The sequence below is a fragment of the Scomber scombrus genome, chromosome 1, assembly GCF_963691925.1.
Source record: "Scomber scombrus chromosome 1, fScoSco1.1, whole genome shotgun sequence".
Lineage (NCBI taxonomy): Eukaryota > Metazoa > Chordata > Actinopteri > Scombriformes > Scombridae > Scomber > Scomber scombrus.
In genome coordinates, this window is record NC_084970.1 from 8,937,325 (window position 1) to 8,956,322 (window position 18,998).

Genomic DNA, 18,998 nt, shown 5'->3' on the forward strand with positions numbered 1-18,998 from the left:
GTAAATTGTGGAAGTGGCAGCATCTCATGATTATGTCCATTTTTGATTAATCTGTCAATCAGTTTTTATGGGTGTCAATTACAATGAGACTACTTGACTGAAAAAGGATGAACTCACACACACATGCACAAGAATATATGCCAAACTCATATCTGTAGCATAGCGTTAATGTACATAGATGGTGAGCACACATCCATCAAAGTGCCCAGCTGAGTTCTCCTGGTTTCACATTACCTGATGTCTCCATGGTTCAGCTAATGCTTTTCAAGTGGCTGCTTCAGAGCAGGATTACTTTCCTCCTACATCCTCTGCCTTCAAATGTCCTTATTGATCTGAGTTGTTTTCATCTGTCACACAGCGCTCCACTACAGGCAGGTGAAGAAAATCCCTTATTTTTTTTAATAGGAATTTAGAAAGATTAAAGCCGGAATCTGCTCAAACACTTAAAATCTGTTATTATCTTTGAAATGAGAGAGTTCAGTATTTTCATGCACATATTATTCAGGTTGTGTAACACGTGTTGACTTAATTCTTCTTATGAGTTGTTTCTTAATAGCTTTCCTTTCCATTCTTCCTTTTTTGTCTATGAATGTAAGTTGCATATATTTAATTATGTTGTAGTGCAGCAGGATGTTTGGTCCTGGAGACCCTGACATAAAAACCTCCAGTTTATAGCAATTGTAGTTTCTAAAATTAGACAGTGGGGTTCTTTTAGGTTTCATTAGGTCTTTTTGACCTATTGGTAATGTTAGCAACCTGTGAACAAAACTAGATTTAACAATGATTAAGCATCCATCAGCAGTCATCTGAACTGTACCATCTAGCTACTAGATAAACCACTTAACTGGTCATTTGTGTTTAACCCTTACATATTGTTCATATACTGACTCATAATTAGTCTCCACACAAATTCACATTCATAAATTCCCAATCAGTCATTCATAAATGTTTGATTAATTCTTAATAAAGCTGTCAGAGAGCAAACAGAATATTTATCTACGGAAAAAAGACACTCACACTCTCACACTCACAATCTCTATATTATGGTCCAGGAAAACATTTTATATAATATGATCAATAAAACATGTTTGAATGCTGATTTTTGAACTTTTCCAATAAACACACTTCAAATTTGAAAATTTGCATATACAGAAATGTGTATCAGCTGCACAAAAATAAAAATATGATGCATCTTTTCATATATTTGGGTTCACATTAGGAAAAGTCCCCCTAAAAGAAATGTGTATAGGGTGTTTTTACAGCTCTCAAATGTAAAAATGGGTCAAATGTGACTGTGAACAATATGTAAGGGTTAATATTAAATTGCATGATGGCACACATCCCCCTGCTTGAAAAATGAATAAATGGGTTTTCAAAAACAGATAAACTAGATCAGTAGGCTAATTATTTCAGCTTACTAATAAATGAAGTGATTGAAAAAAATGAAAATGGAGAAGCATGGTATTCTTTTTTCTCTATGACCCTGAGTCGCCGTCATCAGCGGCGCTTCAGACTCATCTTGCAGCATCGACTGAGACGGCATCAGACACATTCAGCTGTCAGGAGTAAAGCAGCTCGTACAAGGATCGTCCTCACACCTGCCGCTTTGTAGTCATTTCATCTCATTCTCTGTATTGTGGCATGTTTTTGATCACACTGCTGCGCTGATCTAACAGTGCAAACCGAATACACTCAGCAGCCTTATTCACACTGTCATTTACATTTGTGTTTTAGGCATTTGGCTGCCAGTCCTATAGTGTTCAGAGTGACTGACAATGAGAGCAACTACAGTATTTATGAGCTTTACATTTCTAAGCCTAAAGAAAGCATGAAAGCAATTGTAATGACTGCTATACAAAAGGTGAATTTACACCAAAGTGATGGGAGAAAATGGTGATATTCAGCCTTTCAAGAAATCTTCAGTAAAGCAACATTATGAGGCAGCAACTGTGGTGGAGTAACTCTTTTAATATGTCCCAGGAAACGGGTAGTATCTAATAGACTGAGTACAGATTATTTCTATTTTAGGCTCCACACGCCCACATACTGTAGGTGTTTTGATATGTTGTTTCTGGCTGAGTAGATCTCTGCTCAGGTGAAAGTAAAATAGGAGCTCTGCTGGGCATTACCTGAGGTCAACAACCCCTAACATACTGGACCAATAAGTGTCTTTAACTAGTAACGATGGAGCTTAAAGTTATCCCTCTTGTGTGCATCACCTTGAGAAATATTTTCCCGCTTATTCATTTCAAAAAACTGTATATATAAAAATATTGAGTGTTCTCAGAGAGTCTGAAGTTTGTTCCAACAGACTAAATCCAACCCCTCACTCAGTGTTGTTATTTAGTCTGCAGGGCTGGATTATGTCATTAAAAACATGGAATTAAGATAACTGAATATCTACCTGGGAGGGGAGTTTGTTCCAATAACTTGTTAATATCACAGTAATCACCTGTTATGTTGTGTGTTTAGCCCATGCTTTACTCCCTACAGGCTTCTCAACCTGATTGCAGAGATTCACATAATCACCTTCGGGTATATTAATCTCTGACTATGAAGTGTTTGGTGTAACTTATACACAGGTGTACAACAGCAGTGAGATAAAACTGATGAGGAGTCTGCATAAAAATGATCAAGGGTGACGCAAATATGCATTTGGTTGCTGATTTTTAAGCTGACTTTAGTTTTCTCAGTTTTACTGGGTTTTATGTTGCAAGTTCAGGTCCTCTTGCTGATTGACTGTGTGGATGGTTACTAACCCTAACCCTAATGTTGGCGAGTCTTCAGTTACACACTCTGTTCATCGCCCCTCTGGGATGTTTCAAGTTTGTGAAGAGCTCTTGCTCATTCACTGTTACTTTATCTGTATTGTCATTCCTTATTTTCTTCCGTATTAGTGAATCTAACTGCTTCCATTAACCCCCTCCTGTGCCTTTTTAACTCCAATTTTGGCTCTATAGCAAGTGTGAGTTGTAACTGGCAGGTCAAATTCAACTAAATTCAGCTCCTCATGCTAAACGAAGTGAGTAAACATTGTGATTAATACTGCTTCCTCTCTGTCTTTGTGATGTAGGCGCCATGGGCGACTGGCACAGAGTGTGTAGCCAAGTATAACTTCCAGACGGCCAATGAACAGGACCTGCCCTTCTGTAAAGGAGACGTACTGACCATTATCGGGGTAACTAGGGTAAGGAAGCACGTTCTACCAAATCCTGCATTCCTGACCAGATTATTATGAATGAGTAACAAGTTAATTGTTTAAAAGTTTATTCATTTACATGTTTGTGAGGTTGCACTGTTAATTATGTGTAATTTATATGTTTCGGTTTTAGTTTCCCCACTGACTGATCATTTACCTGGATAGTAAACAGCTGAATTATTTTGGGTTTTTTGAAAAAGGGGGAGTGGATATACAGCATAAATCAATATCACCTTCAATTTACAAGACAGTCACACAAGCAGCACCATTTCCCCAAACCACTCCATCCAAATTAATTAAGGCCATGACACCTCCTGAAGGCTCAAGTCTTTTCTCTGAGCCCAAAACCCACCTAAACACTCACCATCAGCACTAAACACAGCTTAAGTTGTCTCTGCTATGTTATTTATATTCAATATTTTTGTTAATGGCTCAAAAACCAATTTATGTTAATGATTATAGGCTGAAGGAACTTTTTCTTCTGGCTTGAAATGACCAAAGCAGCAATTTCATAGATGGAGGAGATTTAGATATGACTCCTATTCATTTTAGATTGATATTTGTAGTTTTTGTATTTCATTTCAAGCTAAATTATCAGCCAATCAAAGTAGTTCATACTTCAACTGGAATGCTGAAATGCTAATAAATTAATATATCAACACACATGTTAGTATCATTCAAAGCAACTATGGTACGGGCAAATATACTGTATGCTGACACAAAACAAACAAAGGTTACATGATACAAACAGCTAGAAACAGCTTTGTAGGGTTAGATGCTGGTAGTGGTGTTCAACTGGATTTCACTATCCAGTATGTGCATAGTAAGGTCAGTAGGTTTGTGACTGAGCCGCATCACCACTGCCACCAACTCAGTGAACTCGGAGAGAGATACAAGGGACAGGAATGCTCCTCACCTGAAGAAAATGGTAGCACACTTCAGCATTAATATAAAGGTTGTGTTATGATACTGTTTCAGGATCCCAACTGGTACAGAGCGAGGAACACAGTGGGCAGAGAAGGCACCATCCCAGCAAACTATGTCCAGAAAAGGGAAGGAGTCAAGTCAGGAGGGAAACTCAGTCTTATGCCGTAAGTACCAGAGGGGGTAATATGTGCTTCTGCATCACTGTCACAAATACTAACCTTTTTTTTTTCCAAAAGTGTGTGAACAAGTTGTTGAACCCCCGCACCCACCCAACCTTACTTCTGTTCCCTGCAGCGAAGTAAAATGTAGTGTTTTATTTCAAAAGTCAGACGAAGCATCAAAAAGAAGAAAACTCCAACCCGAGCTGTCTTTTTGTTTTTTTTTCTTTCTTTTTTTCATACTGCGTCTTCTCTTGCCGCTGTCTGGCTGCCACAGAGGCCGGGACCAGCTGCGCACTACATTTGAATCAGGCTCTTTGAAACAGCCGCCGTTTAAAAAAAAAAGAGGAAAACATAACGAGAGGCATATGCAAATGAAACAAGACAGGAGAGCCAAGAGCATACAGGGCCGCTACAGTATCATCATCTGAAAGCCGCCCGAAAGCTTCTGTGTTTACTCTGCAAATAATAATTACCAAGTATTTGAACTTTTTAGTAGAAAGTTCTTAATATCAGAGTGAACATTCAGTGTAGGATAATGAGAAGACTCACCCTCTAAAATCTATTAAGTCTGTGTACTTTAAAGGGATATACTCTCACTGTAAATACAGACATAAGCCCGAGGATCAAAACATCAAACATAAGCGTGGCAGCCTCTTATTCAGAAGTGTGTGTGTGGAGCTCTGAACAGTCGCCACTGTGCGACTGCCACACTGTTTGCTGGCAGGAAACATTTTAAATGGACTTTTGACCCTCTGTGTTTCACTTCATCAACTGCTGCTGAAAGCTTTGACCTGCTCCCTTTGCCTGCGCTCATACCGCCTGTCCACACCATTCTGAACTCGGGTCATCCAGCTCTGGCATGTAGTTGTTATTGTTGTGGTGTGTGTGTGTGGTCTGAAGAGGCCCAACGGGAACCTCAAATTAGCCTTAATGCAACTGTGAGGGGCTTTGTAGTCGCACCATGAACGGCACGAATGACTGGACTTCTAACACTAGCAACAACTTTGCTGCAGCTGTGATTACATGGCACTAAAGGTGGGAAATTCTCACGTTGACTTTTGACTGATAAAAGTGATTTTTATTTTTTCTGCAGTGAAAGCAGCCTGAAGCTCAACACTCCTGATTATTTTACTTTAAATTCATTATGAAGACCTAGAGACTTCATTTGATGGTTACAAACGCTGACTTCATGTCCTTTCGGCTGCATTTGAGATCACTGTGTCATTAAATATGTTTTTCAAAACACTCGGCTCATCAGAAGCCAGTCCTCCAGAGCCATTAGTTGTAACCCAGAGAGACTTGTTGATTTCATTATAAATGACTAACAGATGTCTCAGAGAAGACCTCTCCCTCTCCTCTGGGTTACATAAGGGTTCAGCTGTGTTCTTCTGTCCCTACACTCAGCCTGACCGCTTGATACTCAGCAGTAAATACAGTCCTCTCCTCCCTTACTGCCATGCATCAGCTCATGTTTTCTCTCTCGCTCTCTCTCTGTGCTGCCCCCATGTGGCAGACATCTGCTCCACACAGCAGCACCACCACCACAAAGAAATCCAGGGTGTTCAACTTCCTCCCTCCCTGTTGTCCCACCAAGTTGTTTACCACAGTTTTTTGGACTTTTTGTCAGCATGATGTAATGCATGAGACAGCACTGCAGTTAACTGCTGCAAACAGAAGAGCTAGTGTGTGTCCAGCCAAGGGTCCATGTGTTTCACCGGGCCGTCCACGCTTGGTGCCCGCTCTTTGGATTAGTGGTAGTTAAGGAGCTGCCGTCCATCGGAGAAGCTGCCTGCACTGATCTAATCAACTCAACCCGTATTAAGCTGCTTTGCCACAAGGGTCTCTGCTGTCTGAGGAGCAGGAGGAAGTAGAAGAAGAGGAGGAGGAGGTGTAAATGGAGGAGGGAGTGACGATGGCAGCAACAGGAAACTGGCTAAATCAATTATATCTGTTGATTGCCACCTTTACACCAGCCAATGCTGATGGAGAGACCCTGTGGGGCTAAACTGTGGCTAATACAACCTTTCACACAAGGAGTGTCATAAATCAATGAGATACAGTCTGCTACAGTTTGGTGGTTGAAGTCATGGGGATAGTGGTGTGTAGGAGCTCAAGAACGCAGATGTGTAGATTGAAGTGATATGAAAATTCAGCATCCTTTTAAAGGGGGGCTCAGCTTTTGTTTGAAATGCTAAAATACATTACAATTTAACATTTGCAGATTATATATTTGCTTTCTAATAAAGCCATATGTCAAATAGAGAAATACCATATATATAGATACATATATATGTGTGTGTGTAAGCTTAGAGGAGATTTGAAACGATCACTAGACGTGGATGGCAGTGTAACACAGCTGTCTAATCCATCCATTAGTAGCCTATAGATATAGTCTTCCAGGCCATATGGTGAGGGTGAAGCCGGGTTATACAGCTTGCTTCTAAATCAGGAAGCAAGAGCTTTATTTGTTCTCTAAGCACGTTAAAACCAACAGAACTCTGAACAGCTTTTTAGTTTGATTTTTTTCCTCTTTGTTTTACTCCTTTGTGTGTGTGTGTGTGTGTGTGTGTGTGTGTGTGTGTGTGTGTGTGTGTGTGTGTGTGTGTGTGTGTGTGTGTGTGTGTGTGTGTGTGTGTGTGTGTGTGTGTGTGTGTGTGTGTGTGTGTGTGTGTGTGTGTGTGTGTGTGTGTGTGTGTGTGTGTGTAACAGTCCATCTCTTGGGTGGCTCGGCTTTGTCCTGCCCACCACCTCATCCGAACAGTTTTTACATTTTCCTGTTATTGCCGTGCCTGCGTGTCAGTGTGCGACTCTGCCCCGGGCTTCTTGTGTGTGTGTGTGTGTGTTTGCGAGGACCATGTTTCCTGTTGTTTGGGTTCAGGTACTTTCTCACTGACTCCTTGAGGCTAGACGGGATCCGCCCCTACACCGCTCAAGCTGAACAGACTGGAAGTGCTGCTGCCAGCTTCCTATTACCGCCCGCTCGTGTTTTTCATTTCTCGTTTCAGAAGGGGGGGGGGGGGGGAGGCTGCGATACGTGGAAATGCATCCTTCTGTCTGGTTCATTTCCAAATTAGAGAAACGAGTGTAGTCAAAATAAAAATCCTATGTGATCTGTTGAAGGATTTAGGTCTATCTGATGTCGTTAGCAAGACAAAGAGACGGGGATTTTAATTGTTTTCCATAGGAGCAAGAATTGGCACACATGGAATTATTGTTCTCGTATTATTATTTCTCCCACCTCTTTTCTTTTTTCTCACACTTTCTCTTTTTTATTGCTCCCCTTTTGCTCCCTCGTCCTTCCTTCCTTCTCCTCCATCCCTCTAGCTGGTTTCATGGGAAGATAACTCGGGAGCAGGCCGAGCGACTCCTTTACCCTCCGGAGACGGGTTTGTTCCTGGTTAGGGAAAGCACCAACTACCCCGGCGACTACACCCTGTGCGTCAGCTGCGACGGCAAGGTGGAGCACTACCGCATCATCTACCACAACGGCAAGCTCACCATCGATGAGGAGGAGTACTTCGAGAACCTCATGCAGCTGGTGGAGGTGAGGAACCATAGAGAACGTGGCATTAAAAGCTCCTGCATTTCATTTTATACAAAGCCCTCGATACCCATAATACCCTCGGCTCTCAGTCTGGCAGCTGAAAAGGATAATTGGCCACTCATTATCTGTGCCAATTGGTTGGCGTCTCTTAAAACTTAATAACAGTAAGAACTGTAAAGCCCAAAGTGTTCGGCTGCACCACAGAGAGCCTGTAAAGAAGGCCGTTTGTGAGAAAATGAAACATTTCATTCCTGACACTCTGCCCATACATGTCACTCATGTTGTTCCAGCAGCTACAGCACTTCCTCCCATCAGTTCATGTGGACTTGGAAGATGGTTTCCACGCATCAACGTTACTTCAGGAAGGTTTATTTGAGGGTATAGTTCTTAGTTGTAAAAGATTATATGGGAATAATCTACTTTTAATCTTATAAGAATTTTTTTTTTCCCCATGACCTGTTTATGTGGTCCAAATTCCCTCTTGTATCACTACCGTTTTAACTTCTGGCATCCAAGTATTGTCGCTGTTTGTAAGTTTTGTTTTATTTTTTTATGATTAAACTGTTGAGACTAACATGGCATATCAGATTAATTTAGCTGTACACCTCTAACATTTGGTAATGAAGTATGATTTTTGTCAGAGAAAAAATATATAGTATGTAGGCCTAATTGAAGTTAGAAATACAAGTTTAAATTCATATTCCAATGTCTTCATATATTAAAAAAAAGACTATAAAGGGACTATAGAAGGGAATTCATCTCCCTTATGCCACTATTAACAATCAATACAAATTGAGTATTGTGATTAATCATGTAGAAGTATGATTACATAACTCCATAAACAACCCCACACACACACACACACACATTCAGTGTCTCTGTGGAGTTTCCCTAAAAATCTCCTTCAAGTACACTTTCTTCAAAAAGCTGTCTGATCCTCTCACTCCCAGACTGTTATCTGAAAGCTGGTTCAGAGGAAGGACAGTGTGTGGGGAGGGGAAGACAGGAGACATGATGGCAGAGAGAGAGAGAGAGAGAAAGGCCTTTCATCCTCTTTGATAAAGAGAAGCGCTGGATTGGCGGCTATCACACTTTTAATTGGACCTCATCTCTTTGCCTTGCGGGGCGTTGGAAGTGGACGACAGGAATGTGCCAGCTGGCACCGAGACCATCTAGATTCCCTGTGCATTCATGTTATCAGCAACCCACAATCTCTATCTCTGTCTCTCTCTGTCTCTCTCTGTCTCTCTCTCTCTCTCTCTCTCTCTCTCTCTCTCTCTCTCTCTCTCTCTCTCTCTCTCTCTCTCTCTCTCTCTCTCTCTCTCTTCCTTTCTCTCTCTCTCTCTCTTTCTTTCTCTCTCTCTCAGTCTCTGTCTATCTCTCTATCTCTGTCTCTCTTTCTCTCTCTCGCTCTCTCTCTCCCTCTTTCTCTCTCTCCCTCTCTCTCTCTCTCTCTCTTGTTAACACCCTCCAGGCATGGTTCTGCCTCCACTTCCTCTCTCCACCTCCCTCCTCCCTCTCTTTCTCTTGTTGTGTTCCCTGGTGTGTACCTGACATATTGCTTTCTCTCCTCCTCTCTTTGTTATCCATCTGAACCTCTTCATTTCACCCACTACTGTCACCCATTCTCTGTTTCCCCTCCCTGCCTTTCTCTCTTTCAATTTCTATGCATCTTTATCCTCTCCCATGTCTGCATTCCCCTGTGTCTTCTCTCTCCCTCTCTCTTTCTCTCTCTCACCCTCTCCCTCTCTCTCTCTCTATAATAGCCTATGAGAGGATTCCACACATTCTTGTGTGTTTTTCCCGGCTGGCTCACTGTTCCCCTGCTCCCACTGGCCTGTCACAGCAGGCTCCACATAAGCTATATACATATCAGCGCACACAAACAAACACATTATATACATGCACACACTATAAATACATGACTATACACAGACTCACGCCTGCTCAGGCACAGTGCGGCACTAATGCCACTCCTCTCTGTCAAACACTACATCCACAATGATGTCATGCATATCAGTCCCATGTTTGCAGGGACACAGGTCAACATAGATAGCAGCTCATGGTGTTTTCAAGGGTGTAACAGCACAGTGAAAATACTGTCGGCCCATTCTTTAACTCACTGATTACACCCTTCAGCATTAATTATGTATGGCAAGATCTTTATTCATGCACTACCATTGTGTGCTTAGGACACACTTTACTGTATTAAAAGACTGCATTCAATCCATTGTTATGTGTTACATAATTCTTGTTAACAGAGCAGGAGAGATTACGTAACATTCAGATTTGTCTATATCTGATAAGATTCAAGATTCAATTTTCAAGAGCTTTTATCATCACATGCATGGCAACACAGCAGCCGGTTACACCGAAGGCAGTGAAGTGAAATTTGGCTTCCAAGTTCCAATTACAGTGTACAAAAAAATACTTACAATAATTTTAAAAAAGAGAGAGAGAAGAGAAAGATGAGAGGCGAATTAGAATATCTAGAAATATACGTTATATTGCATTAGATGATATAGAAAATACAACAAACTCATCACTGGTTAATGCTGAAGTAAGAGCGTATTTGTATACACGTGTAGTATGTGGCGTGGTTGTGATTGTGAACACAGTGTGGCTTCATTTGGCAGTGCTGAATGAAAAAGGAGCTGGCCCTCCCTTCACCATGCTGCCCCCTGGTGGATGTCAAAGTTACTTACAGTCGGCGTTCAATTTGTCATGCTGCAGTTTTATAACAGTTATTTTATTGGTAGATGAGCTTCTTCTTTTGTTGTTTTATTAATGTAGTGGTCAAACAGAGAATTGATGCCAAGTGTCTGACAGTAAAATACTGATTCTGTTTGTCTCACGTGTTTCTTTTTCTGTCTATTAAACAGACAGGTGAAAAAATTCATTTCCATCCTTACTTTAGAATATCACTAAAACATGCTTATCGCTAATGTGTGACCTAATTTCATGGCGATGAGCCTATATTGACATGCTTGGGGTTTGTGTTTCTTGAGGTGAACGGTCTGTTAATGCATTGACCTCTCTCACACCCACTCACTCCTCCTCTGCTGCTGGTTCCCACAACATATGATTCCCATTCCCACTTCTCCCAGCAGGGAAGCTAATCCACAGCTGTTACCAGATGCCCTGCACACACTGTCAATACCCAGCAGAGGCTTCTTAATCCCATATGTATCCATATGTAAGATCCTGTCATCGCTCAGTGCAGATGTGTTGATTACTTGTATTTGTTCTATTTATGATTGTGCTAGAGTAAAGTTGTGTTTCTGAGCATCCATATCAGATCAGACTCCACATATAATTTGAAAGAGCATCATTCTCACAGACTTGACCTTGATTTAACTGCACAATTTGAGTAATATTAATCCTGTCTCTTTAGATAAGCAGGTACATAAATCTGCTGCAGCCAAGCTAAACTGGATTGTCCCTTTTTCTTTTAGTATGGAACTAATTTAAAAAAAAAAAAAATAAAGGAACACATTGCTCAAATAAATTAGGTATGTTTGCTGGAGGCAAACACTACTGATGTTCAGTGATATGCCTTCATGCCTTGTTGCAGGTATTCTCTGTGTTGTTGGAAACATCATCCACACTTGTATAGAGCTGCAACTCACTATTATTTTCATTATCGATTCATCCTAGTCAGCCAAGCATTTTCTCAAGAAAATAATTTCGTCAGAAAGTGGAGAAAATGTTCTTGAAGACATCTTCAAATGTCTTGTTTTGTTCGATCAAGAGCCCACAATCCAAATACAGTATGTTTAGTTTTCTATCATATATGACACAAAAAAGCTTTATATTCTCAGATTTGACAAGTTGCAACCTCTGAATTTTTGTTTTATTTGCTTAAAGAAATGACAAAGGATGATGCCATTTTCAAAATATTTTCTGTTGATAGACTAATCAACCTGAGTTTTGCATATCTGAAGCTTGTATAGAGATTCAGCAATCAGACTTTAGGACACAACAAGGTTTAAAATGAGAGAATGAGAATGAACTATTACAGAATAAACTACTGACTATGATATGATGGATGTTAAACATTTTTAAATGTAGGTAATGGAGTGTAAGACCCGTTAAACCTTTTATAGACATGAAAACCAGGATATTTATTGTTTTCCAACACTAAATGTAACTGATTTTTCTCCTCATGCATTAAAATGTGTGTCTGTCTTTCTGTGTCTTCAGCATTACACCAAAGATGCCGATGGCCTTTGCACCAGGCTGATTAAACCCAAGTTGATGGAGGGAACAGTGGCAGCACAAGACGAGTTCTCTAGGAGTAAGGACACTGAGCTCATTCCGCTGCTCTACAAGGACACTAGCACCACGGCACACAGGGACATTACCCTGCATTTGTTGTGTGTGCTGTCACGCTAAGCTCACAAACATAAAGTCTAGGACACACACACACGCACAAACACACACACACACACACACACACAGTTATCAGACTAAGCCTGCATCTCCTGCAATGCTCTGCCATCATCTCGGCCCTAATAGCATTAATCAACAGAGGGTAATTAATCTTTGTGCGTCTGGGGACGACTGCTGGGCTTCACCGGCTCGTAAGGTCAATCTTCCTCTTTCCTCCACCTCGTCTCTTCTTCATTCTTCTCCGTGCACCCATCTGACCCAGATAATTCTTACACCTGAAAAGGGAGGAAAAGATAGATGTTAGAATAAATAAAACCTTTTCCTCCCAAATGAGAGACAGATGATTCTCCATGACCAGATGATTGCTGCAATGAATGTCAAACTCACTGATGAATATTTAAATACATTTCCTGAATACTTCAGTAGTTCTTTTTCACTCACTAGTTAACCATTTGTTGTCACAATAACACTAAATCTTAGACTTTTTTGTTCCCCCCTGTGTGTCACATGGTGTTATTAGCCTCACATCAGTCAGATGATTTTATGCTTTTGGCTGTGAACGCTGCTAAATGTCATCTGTCCTCTCTTGGCAGGCGGCTGGGCCTTGAACAGAAAGGAGCTGAAACTCCTGCAGACTATTGGCAAGGGAGAGTTTGGAGGTGAGGAACTGATCAAAGATATCTGCATTGTTTAATTTCATTCATCAGAGCATCACAGTCGTATCAAGGTTTGTCTTGGATACGGCGCCAAAACTTGACGTTGTCCGTGTCCTTTCCAGATGTGATGGTGGGAGACTACAGAGGGACCAAGGTGGCGGTCAAGTGTATCAAAAATGACGCCACAGCGCAGGCTTTCATCGCAGAGGCCTCCGTCATGACGTAAGATGCAGCAGCGAATTTCATATTGTTGAGGATACGAGGGAAAAGTTGTCTTTTATTGTTGAATGTGTCGTCTTCTCCCGTGTGACTCATGGGATTTTTCTCTCTTTACAGGCAACTGAGGCACAACAATCTGGTGCAGTTGTTAGGGGTAATTGTGGAGGAGAGGGGCAGTCTCTACATTGTCACAGAGTACATGGCTAAGGTGAGTCACACTGCAGGGAGCTTCCTCCCATAGAAAACTCCTAAAACTAAATAACACATGTCAAAGAAAAGACAAAATAGCTGAATGACAAACCTGCTCTCCACCTCCTCACCATTTGAAACCGAACACGCTGTAAAAAGTCGTACATATTTGTGTTAACCTCGACTTGTCTCACAGGGCAGCTTAGTGGACTACCTGCGTTCTCGAGGACGGACCGTGCTTGGCGGAGACTGCTTACTCAAGTTCTCACTGTGAGTCCTCTTCATCTCCTAGTCATCATTACTCATCATTACATTACACTAATTAGATTTGTTGAAATGACAGATGTTTAATCAGCACAGCTCAGGGTCTAAAGCTAAAAGCTGCTCTCTAGCTGTCAGGATCTCAATTGAAATTCAAAGGAACAGTCACAACACTCAAGCAGGAATATAAAAGAAGCATTTGTTTACACCAGCGACCATAGAGTTGTTTTCTTTGATAAAGGGAGGTAAAGGCTTTATCTGCAAGTCAAGTGCCTTTAAATGTTCATTTGCTTTTAATTTAACAGCCATTTGCTTGATGCTGTAATGTTACACAAATAAATAAGTGTAAAGACTCAGATCAGTGGTCATAAATACATGCTTCCACAATTATATTATGGTAAATTTAGTGTGACGAACTTGCCACAGAAGTGTAATGGAATGGAATAGATTTCAGCTGTATAAACAAATTATTTGTATGGAATACCAGCGGATGATGAAAGTTGTGACCACAGCCACAGATACGCTCAGAAGTAGTTGCACACCTGTAGGCTCTCATTAGTTTTCTAATTCATCATGTCTGCTGTCCCGCTGTCACTCAGTGATGTGTGTGAAGCCATGGAGTACCTGGAGATCAACAACTTCGTCCACAGAGACCTGGCAGCTCGTAACGTGCTGGTGTCAGACGACAACATCGCCAAGGTCAGCGACTTCGGTCTCACCAAGGAGGCTTCCTCCATACAGGACACTGCCAAGCTTCCCGTCAAATGGACCTCTCCCGAAGCACTAAGAGAAAAGGTGAGAGGATGAGAGGTGGAATGTGTTGTTGCTTACTTGTCATTTGTTGTCACTTGCCTCACTTTCTTAAACTCGAGTAATGGGTAAGGACGGGTTTAAAATAGGTTTTTCTTTAAAAGCTGATAATAGCAAAGTGTGTGTTCAACAACTTTTCTCAAATAGCTCTTTTGATTGTTTTGTTAAAGCAGCAGTTTGATATTTTGGGGAATGCAATTATTTTCTCTTGCTTAGAGCTAAATGAGCAGATTGTTACCACTCCCAAGTCTGTGTGTTAACTGTAGAGCTAGAGATAACATTGAATAGCATTTGAATGGCTTAGCTTAGCATAAAGATGGGAAAACGGAGGAAATGGCTAACCTAGCAATAACAACATGACTCCAGGAAGTCACTGTGCTCAGACAGTGGTCACCAATAAACAGTTAAGACATGTAAATCATGTTTGTGTAAGAATTAAACAAATAAAATACAACATTTTAGTTTGGAACATTAGAGAGAGTCATGCTTGCTGGTTCCCTCCTGTTTCCATTCTTTATGCTAAGCTAAGCTAATCAGCTGCCTGCTACAGCTCGGGCAACAATATTACTACTAACCAAAGTTTGGTTATTATCAGTATTTACATGTTTGGTTACTTCAGCCTTGAATCTCACACTAGACAAAACAATCAAAACCCAACAATGATTCAAATAAGGATGTTAGGATAAACCCCTTCAGATGTACAGCATATATCCCAGTCACTACATAACAACAGAGGAGTGACAAAATAATTGACAACTAGAAACACAATTATCAATACAGCAACATAACAGACAATAAACATAAAACACATACAATAATTAATAAGAACATAAAAAACATTATAACCACAAGGTGGCCAAATAGCCTATAATAGATATTCAGTAGAGTGCGACTGGATTAGCAAATACAATCTGGTATAAACGGTAGATATTAACAGTGACAGCTTCACTGATAACAAGAGCAGTTCATCTCAAAGTAAGAAGATAGAGTGTGCTTTTGATGGAGAAGATTTACTTGAGCTCCTCTTTGTCTTTTTTGTCCAACAGAGGTTTTCCACTAAGTCGGACGTCTGGAGTTACGGCATCCTACTTTGGGAGATCTACTCCTTTGGCCGCGTGCCTTACCCTAGAATTGTAAGTACCTGAACAGCAGGTTTACTGTGGCTCACTAAAGGTCCAGGGAGCACCAGCAGATGGCAGGCTTCATTGCTTGTGACCAGGATCAATTTCGTCATTTCTTGTACAACATCAGTGAGATGTGTTACACCTTCAGTGTTGACCTCAAGATAATTAGATTTATGCCATGAAAGTGATATTTTGCACAGTGAATTGTGAAGTTAATTACTTGTGCTTACGTCATTGCTTTGTTACATTTTCCTATACATATTTAGATGTGTGTTCATGTTCTTGCAGAGAAAATGATCACATCCTTACATTAATGCTGTGTGTGTGTGTGTGTGTGTGTGTGTGTGTGTGTGTGTGTGTGTGTGTGTGTGTGTGTGTGTGTGTGTGTGTGTGTGTGTGTGTGTGTGTGTGTGTGTGTGTGTGTGTGTGTGTGTGTGCCCCCCCTCCAGCCATTGAAAGAGGTGGTGCCCCGGGTAGAGAAAGGGTACAAGATGGACGCCCCAGACGGCTGCCCGCCCGTGGTGTACGACGTGATGAAGCAGTGCTGGACCCTGGACGCCTTGGTGCGGCCCTCCTTCCGCATGCTGAGGGAGAAGCTGCAGCATATCAGAGCCAAGGAGCTCTACCTGTGAAGAGGTTGCCGCGAGGGTGTGTGCGGTGAGGGAGGGGAGCATCCAGGGGAGGGGGGGAGAAGAGGAGGAGGTGAGACGCAGCCCAGCACAGCTGTAAATTGGGAGGAGCAGAGGGACCACAGCACCTTCCTCCTGCCTGCAGCCTTTTGACCTATGGGACTGCCATTTTGTGCCCCCCCACCCCCACCCCTCCCCCGACCTCAGACGCCTGCCAGCCTTCCTCTGGTTCCATACAAGGACTGTTTTCCTGTTTGTGTTGTATAGCTTTTGCCAGACAGTTTCCTCTTCTCTCGACAGGCCACTGCTCCTTTCCTCCTTCTATACCTGCCGCTGCTCACCCCGCTCTCTCTGTCTCTTCTTTCTCTTGGTCCAAGTTCCTTTTCTTTCTTTCTTTTTTTAAATTCCCCTCCTCCTCCTCCTCCTCCTCCTCCTCCTCCTCCTCTCCTGAACACGGCATTAACTGGAGGGGAGGCTGGCCTTTTCCTCCACGTTTGTCAGGTGCTTTTTTCTTCCTTCCCCCTAGCCCCTCATCATTCCTGGATCTCTGTATCACCGTGTGGTTCTGCATGCCTTTCAGCCCAGCTCTCTCATTCCATCCCCTCCTATCTATCCCTTCTTTCCTTCTCTCCCTCCCCTCAACGTGGTGTCAGGTGTGGGGCCTTCGCTCTGTGCCAAAGTGCCTCCAGTCTACAGAGCTCCAGACTTCCCTCCAGCACTTCTTTTCAATTGGACTGTTGTGGTTTGATTTTTTTTTTTTTTTATTACTTTTTTTAAAGAAATGTTTTTTATTGCTTTTCTTTTTTTTCAGGGAGTTTATCAAACCATTTTTTTTAGTGCTGTCTCCCCCCCCACCTCCACCACCTCCCCATCAGACTGGGGTTTTTTTTCTTTTCTTTCACATGTCCACAAAGAGAGCGCGAACAGGAAGAGGGAGGATTCGGGGGCGTGGGGGGGCCAAGTATCATGTTCGTCCTCCGACCAAGACGGCGGTGGGGGGGCAGGACAATAACAGGAGGAATTAGGGGGAGAGGCAGTTCACAAACATGGTTGATTCATCATACGTGGGCTTGTTTTTATATCAAAATATATTTAAAGGATTAAAAAAAAAAAAAGAACAAGGAAAAACTGACTTGGGGCAGAGAATTAAAAAAAAAAGGAGGACTTTCAGAAGCCAGGAGTGTCTGGCGTTAGGAATGTTCACTGTCTCTGTGAACGCTGGGGTCGGGGTGGTGCATGCTGTGTGTGAGAGGCCTTGGGTTCAACTGTCAGTGCTTTCAATGTTCATTGTTTTATTATGCTATCATGATTATGAATAAATCATTCCATCTGAATAGCGTGGACACACCTGCATCATTATGTGTGTGTGTGTGAGAAGAGAGAGTGAGTGTGTGTCATAAAAGGTCCTCCTCCTGCATGCATGCATCTATGCCTGTGAGAGGAAGGTCTGCATACACACTGGTTAACATAAAGCTCTTTTGACACAGTGCTTCCTGCGCACATGGACGTTCTCAGGAGAGATTTATGGCAATGATTTACAATGAATAATGATTTTAATAACTGTTTCATCATTTTAGACATTTTGCTAAGTCCAGCTTCTCAAACGTGTGAGGATTTGGAGCTTATATCCATTTTATCATCCATTTATCACTATTTTCTGACATTTTCTCAGCTAAATATTCATTGAAATAGTAAAATATTAAATAGATGCATAATTCATAAATGAAGAAAACAATTGTTAGTTACAGCTCTTGACAGATTTAACACTTTACACATTTTCATAATGGAATTACAAATGTTCACTTAATTTAACACAGCTCTTTTTAATGCCTGGGCTGGTTTATATTCAGGTTACTGAGCAGAGGAGTGGTTCACACGTTTCTATCTATAAGTCTATCTTGCTAAAATACTCATGTTGCATATGTTGAGCTTATAGGTCTTCTCCATACTTTGCACCAGCTTCATTTAATGAAGCTACAGAGTTCACAGTCTTTGTTCTGTGAGAAAAAAAAGTCAAACTAAAGCAAATAAGGCTTCAGTAGACTTTTTTAGGTCCAGAGTTTGTTTTAAGATCCCTCTGCTGCAGTTCTGAAAAAAAACACTGTCCATGGAAACAGATGGAATTTATAGTACTTACTTTGGATAATACCATTTTCACTTGGCTAGCTCAGACTGCAGGACTCTCACATTGGCTTCAGCTTTATTTTCGAATGAATACAAACTGGATTTGTCAGGCCAGGAAGGTAGCCTATCCTTTCATGGCCAAGAGACCTTTAACTCTTTCAGTGTACATTATACTTTAACATACTGAATGTGTTTGGTAACAGGTTTCCGTTCTCTGACTACATTTACCCAGCATTTCAAACTACAGCATTGTATGCCATGCTATTATGTCATAGGACCTTTTACTTATCACTTTTTTTCCTACTAGCTTATTAATTATGTCACCAAATACAGTTTGTTAATCTTCATGGATAAGCACTTCTTTTCTGCGCTTGTGGGTGTCAGCCTCTGAGGGTGTAAGATTTATTTAAGAATGTCTCACACGACAGAAAATTGAGTTTACTAAATTTGGCATTATTCATATTTTTTGCTGTCCTGTCTGTAAAATGCTGACGGAGTGTTTAGCCTCTCTGGCCTGTTAAACCACATCAAACAGAGGCACCACATGAAAAGAGAAACGTGTTCTTTCATTCAACTTTTCAGAAGTTCATAGGCGGCCTGTGGCGAGGATCACGAGACAAAATAGCTGTGAGCTGATACTTTTTTAAGAAGTGTGTCTGTCTCTTTGGCAGATGTAACAGCTATAAATAATCCTCCTGTGATCACCATTGGATAGAATAAGTGCTGTGAACAGGTGGTGAAGTGCCAGCGGAGCCTTAAAGGT

The 18,998-nt window shown here is 41.5% G+C and overlaps 1 protein-coding gene across 1 annotated transcript in view; it reads left to right on the top strand.

Moving 5' to 3' along the window:
• The window catches only part of LOC133981241 (tyrosine-protein kinase CSK), a 43,579-nt gene extending 26,153 nt beyond the window's left edge, over window positions 1–17,426 (top strand). Inside the window, exons 3-13 of the mRNA XM_062420018.1 lie at window positions 3,074–3,187; window positions 4,178–4,290; window positions 7,612–7,831; window positions 12,035–12,128; window positions 12,817–12,882; window positions 13,002–13,101; window positions 13,216–13,306; window positions 13,484–13,557; window positions 14,148–14,343; window positions 15,405–15,491; window positions 15,932–17,426. Of these exons, the coding sequence (XP_062276002.1) occupies window positions 3,074–3,187; window positions 4,178–4,290; window positions 7,612–7,831; window positions 12,035–12,128; window positions 12,817–12,882; window positions 13,002–13,101; window positions 13,216–13,306; window positions 13,484–13,557; window positions 14,148–14,343; window positions 15,405–15,491; window positions 15,932–16,114 (1,338 nt within the window). The 3' untranslated portion in view covers window positions 16,115–17,426. The remainder of the gene's footprint in view (window positions 1–3,073; window positions 3,188–4,177; window positions 4,291–7,611; window positions 7,832–12,034; window positions 12,129–12,816; window positions 12,883–13,001; window positions 13,102–13,215; window positions 13,307–13,483; window positions 13,558–14,147; window positions 14,344–15,404; window positions 15,492–15,931) is intronic.
• Window positions 17,427–18,998: the final 1,572 nt, after the last annotated feature.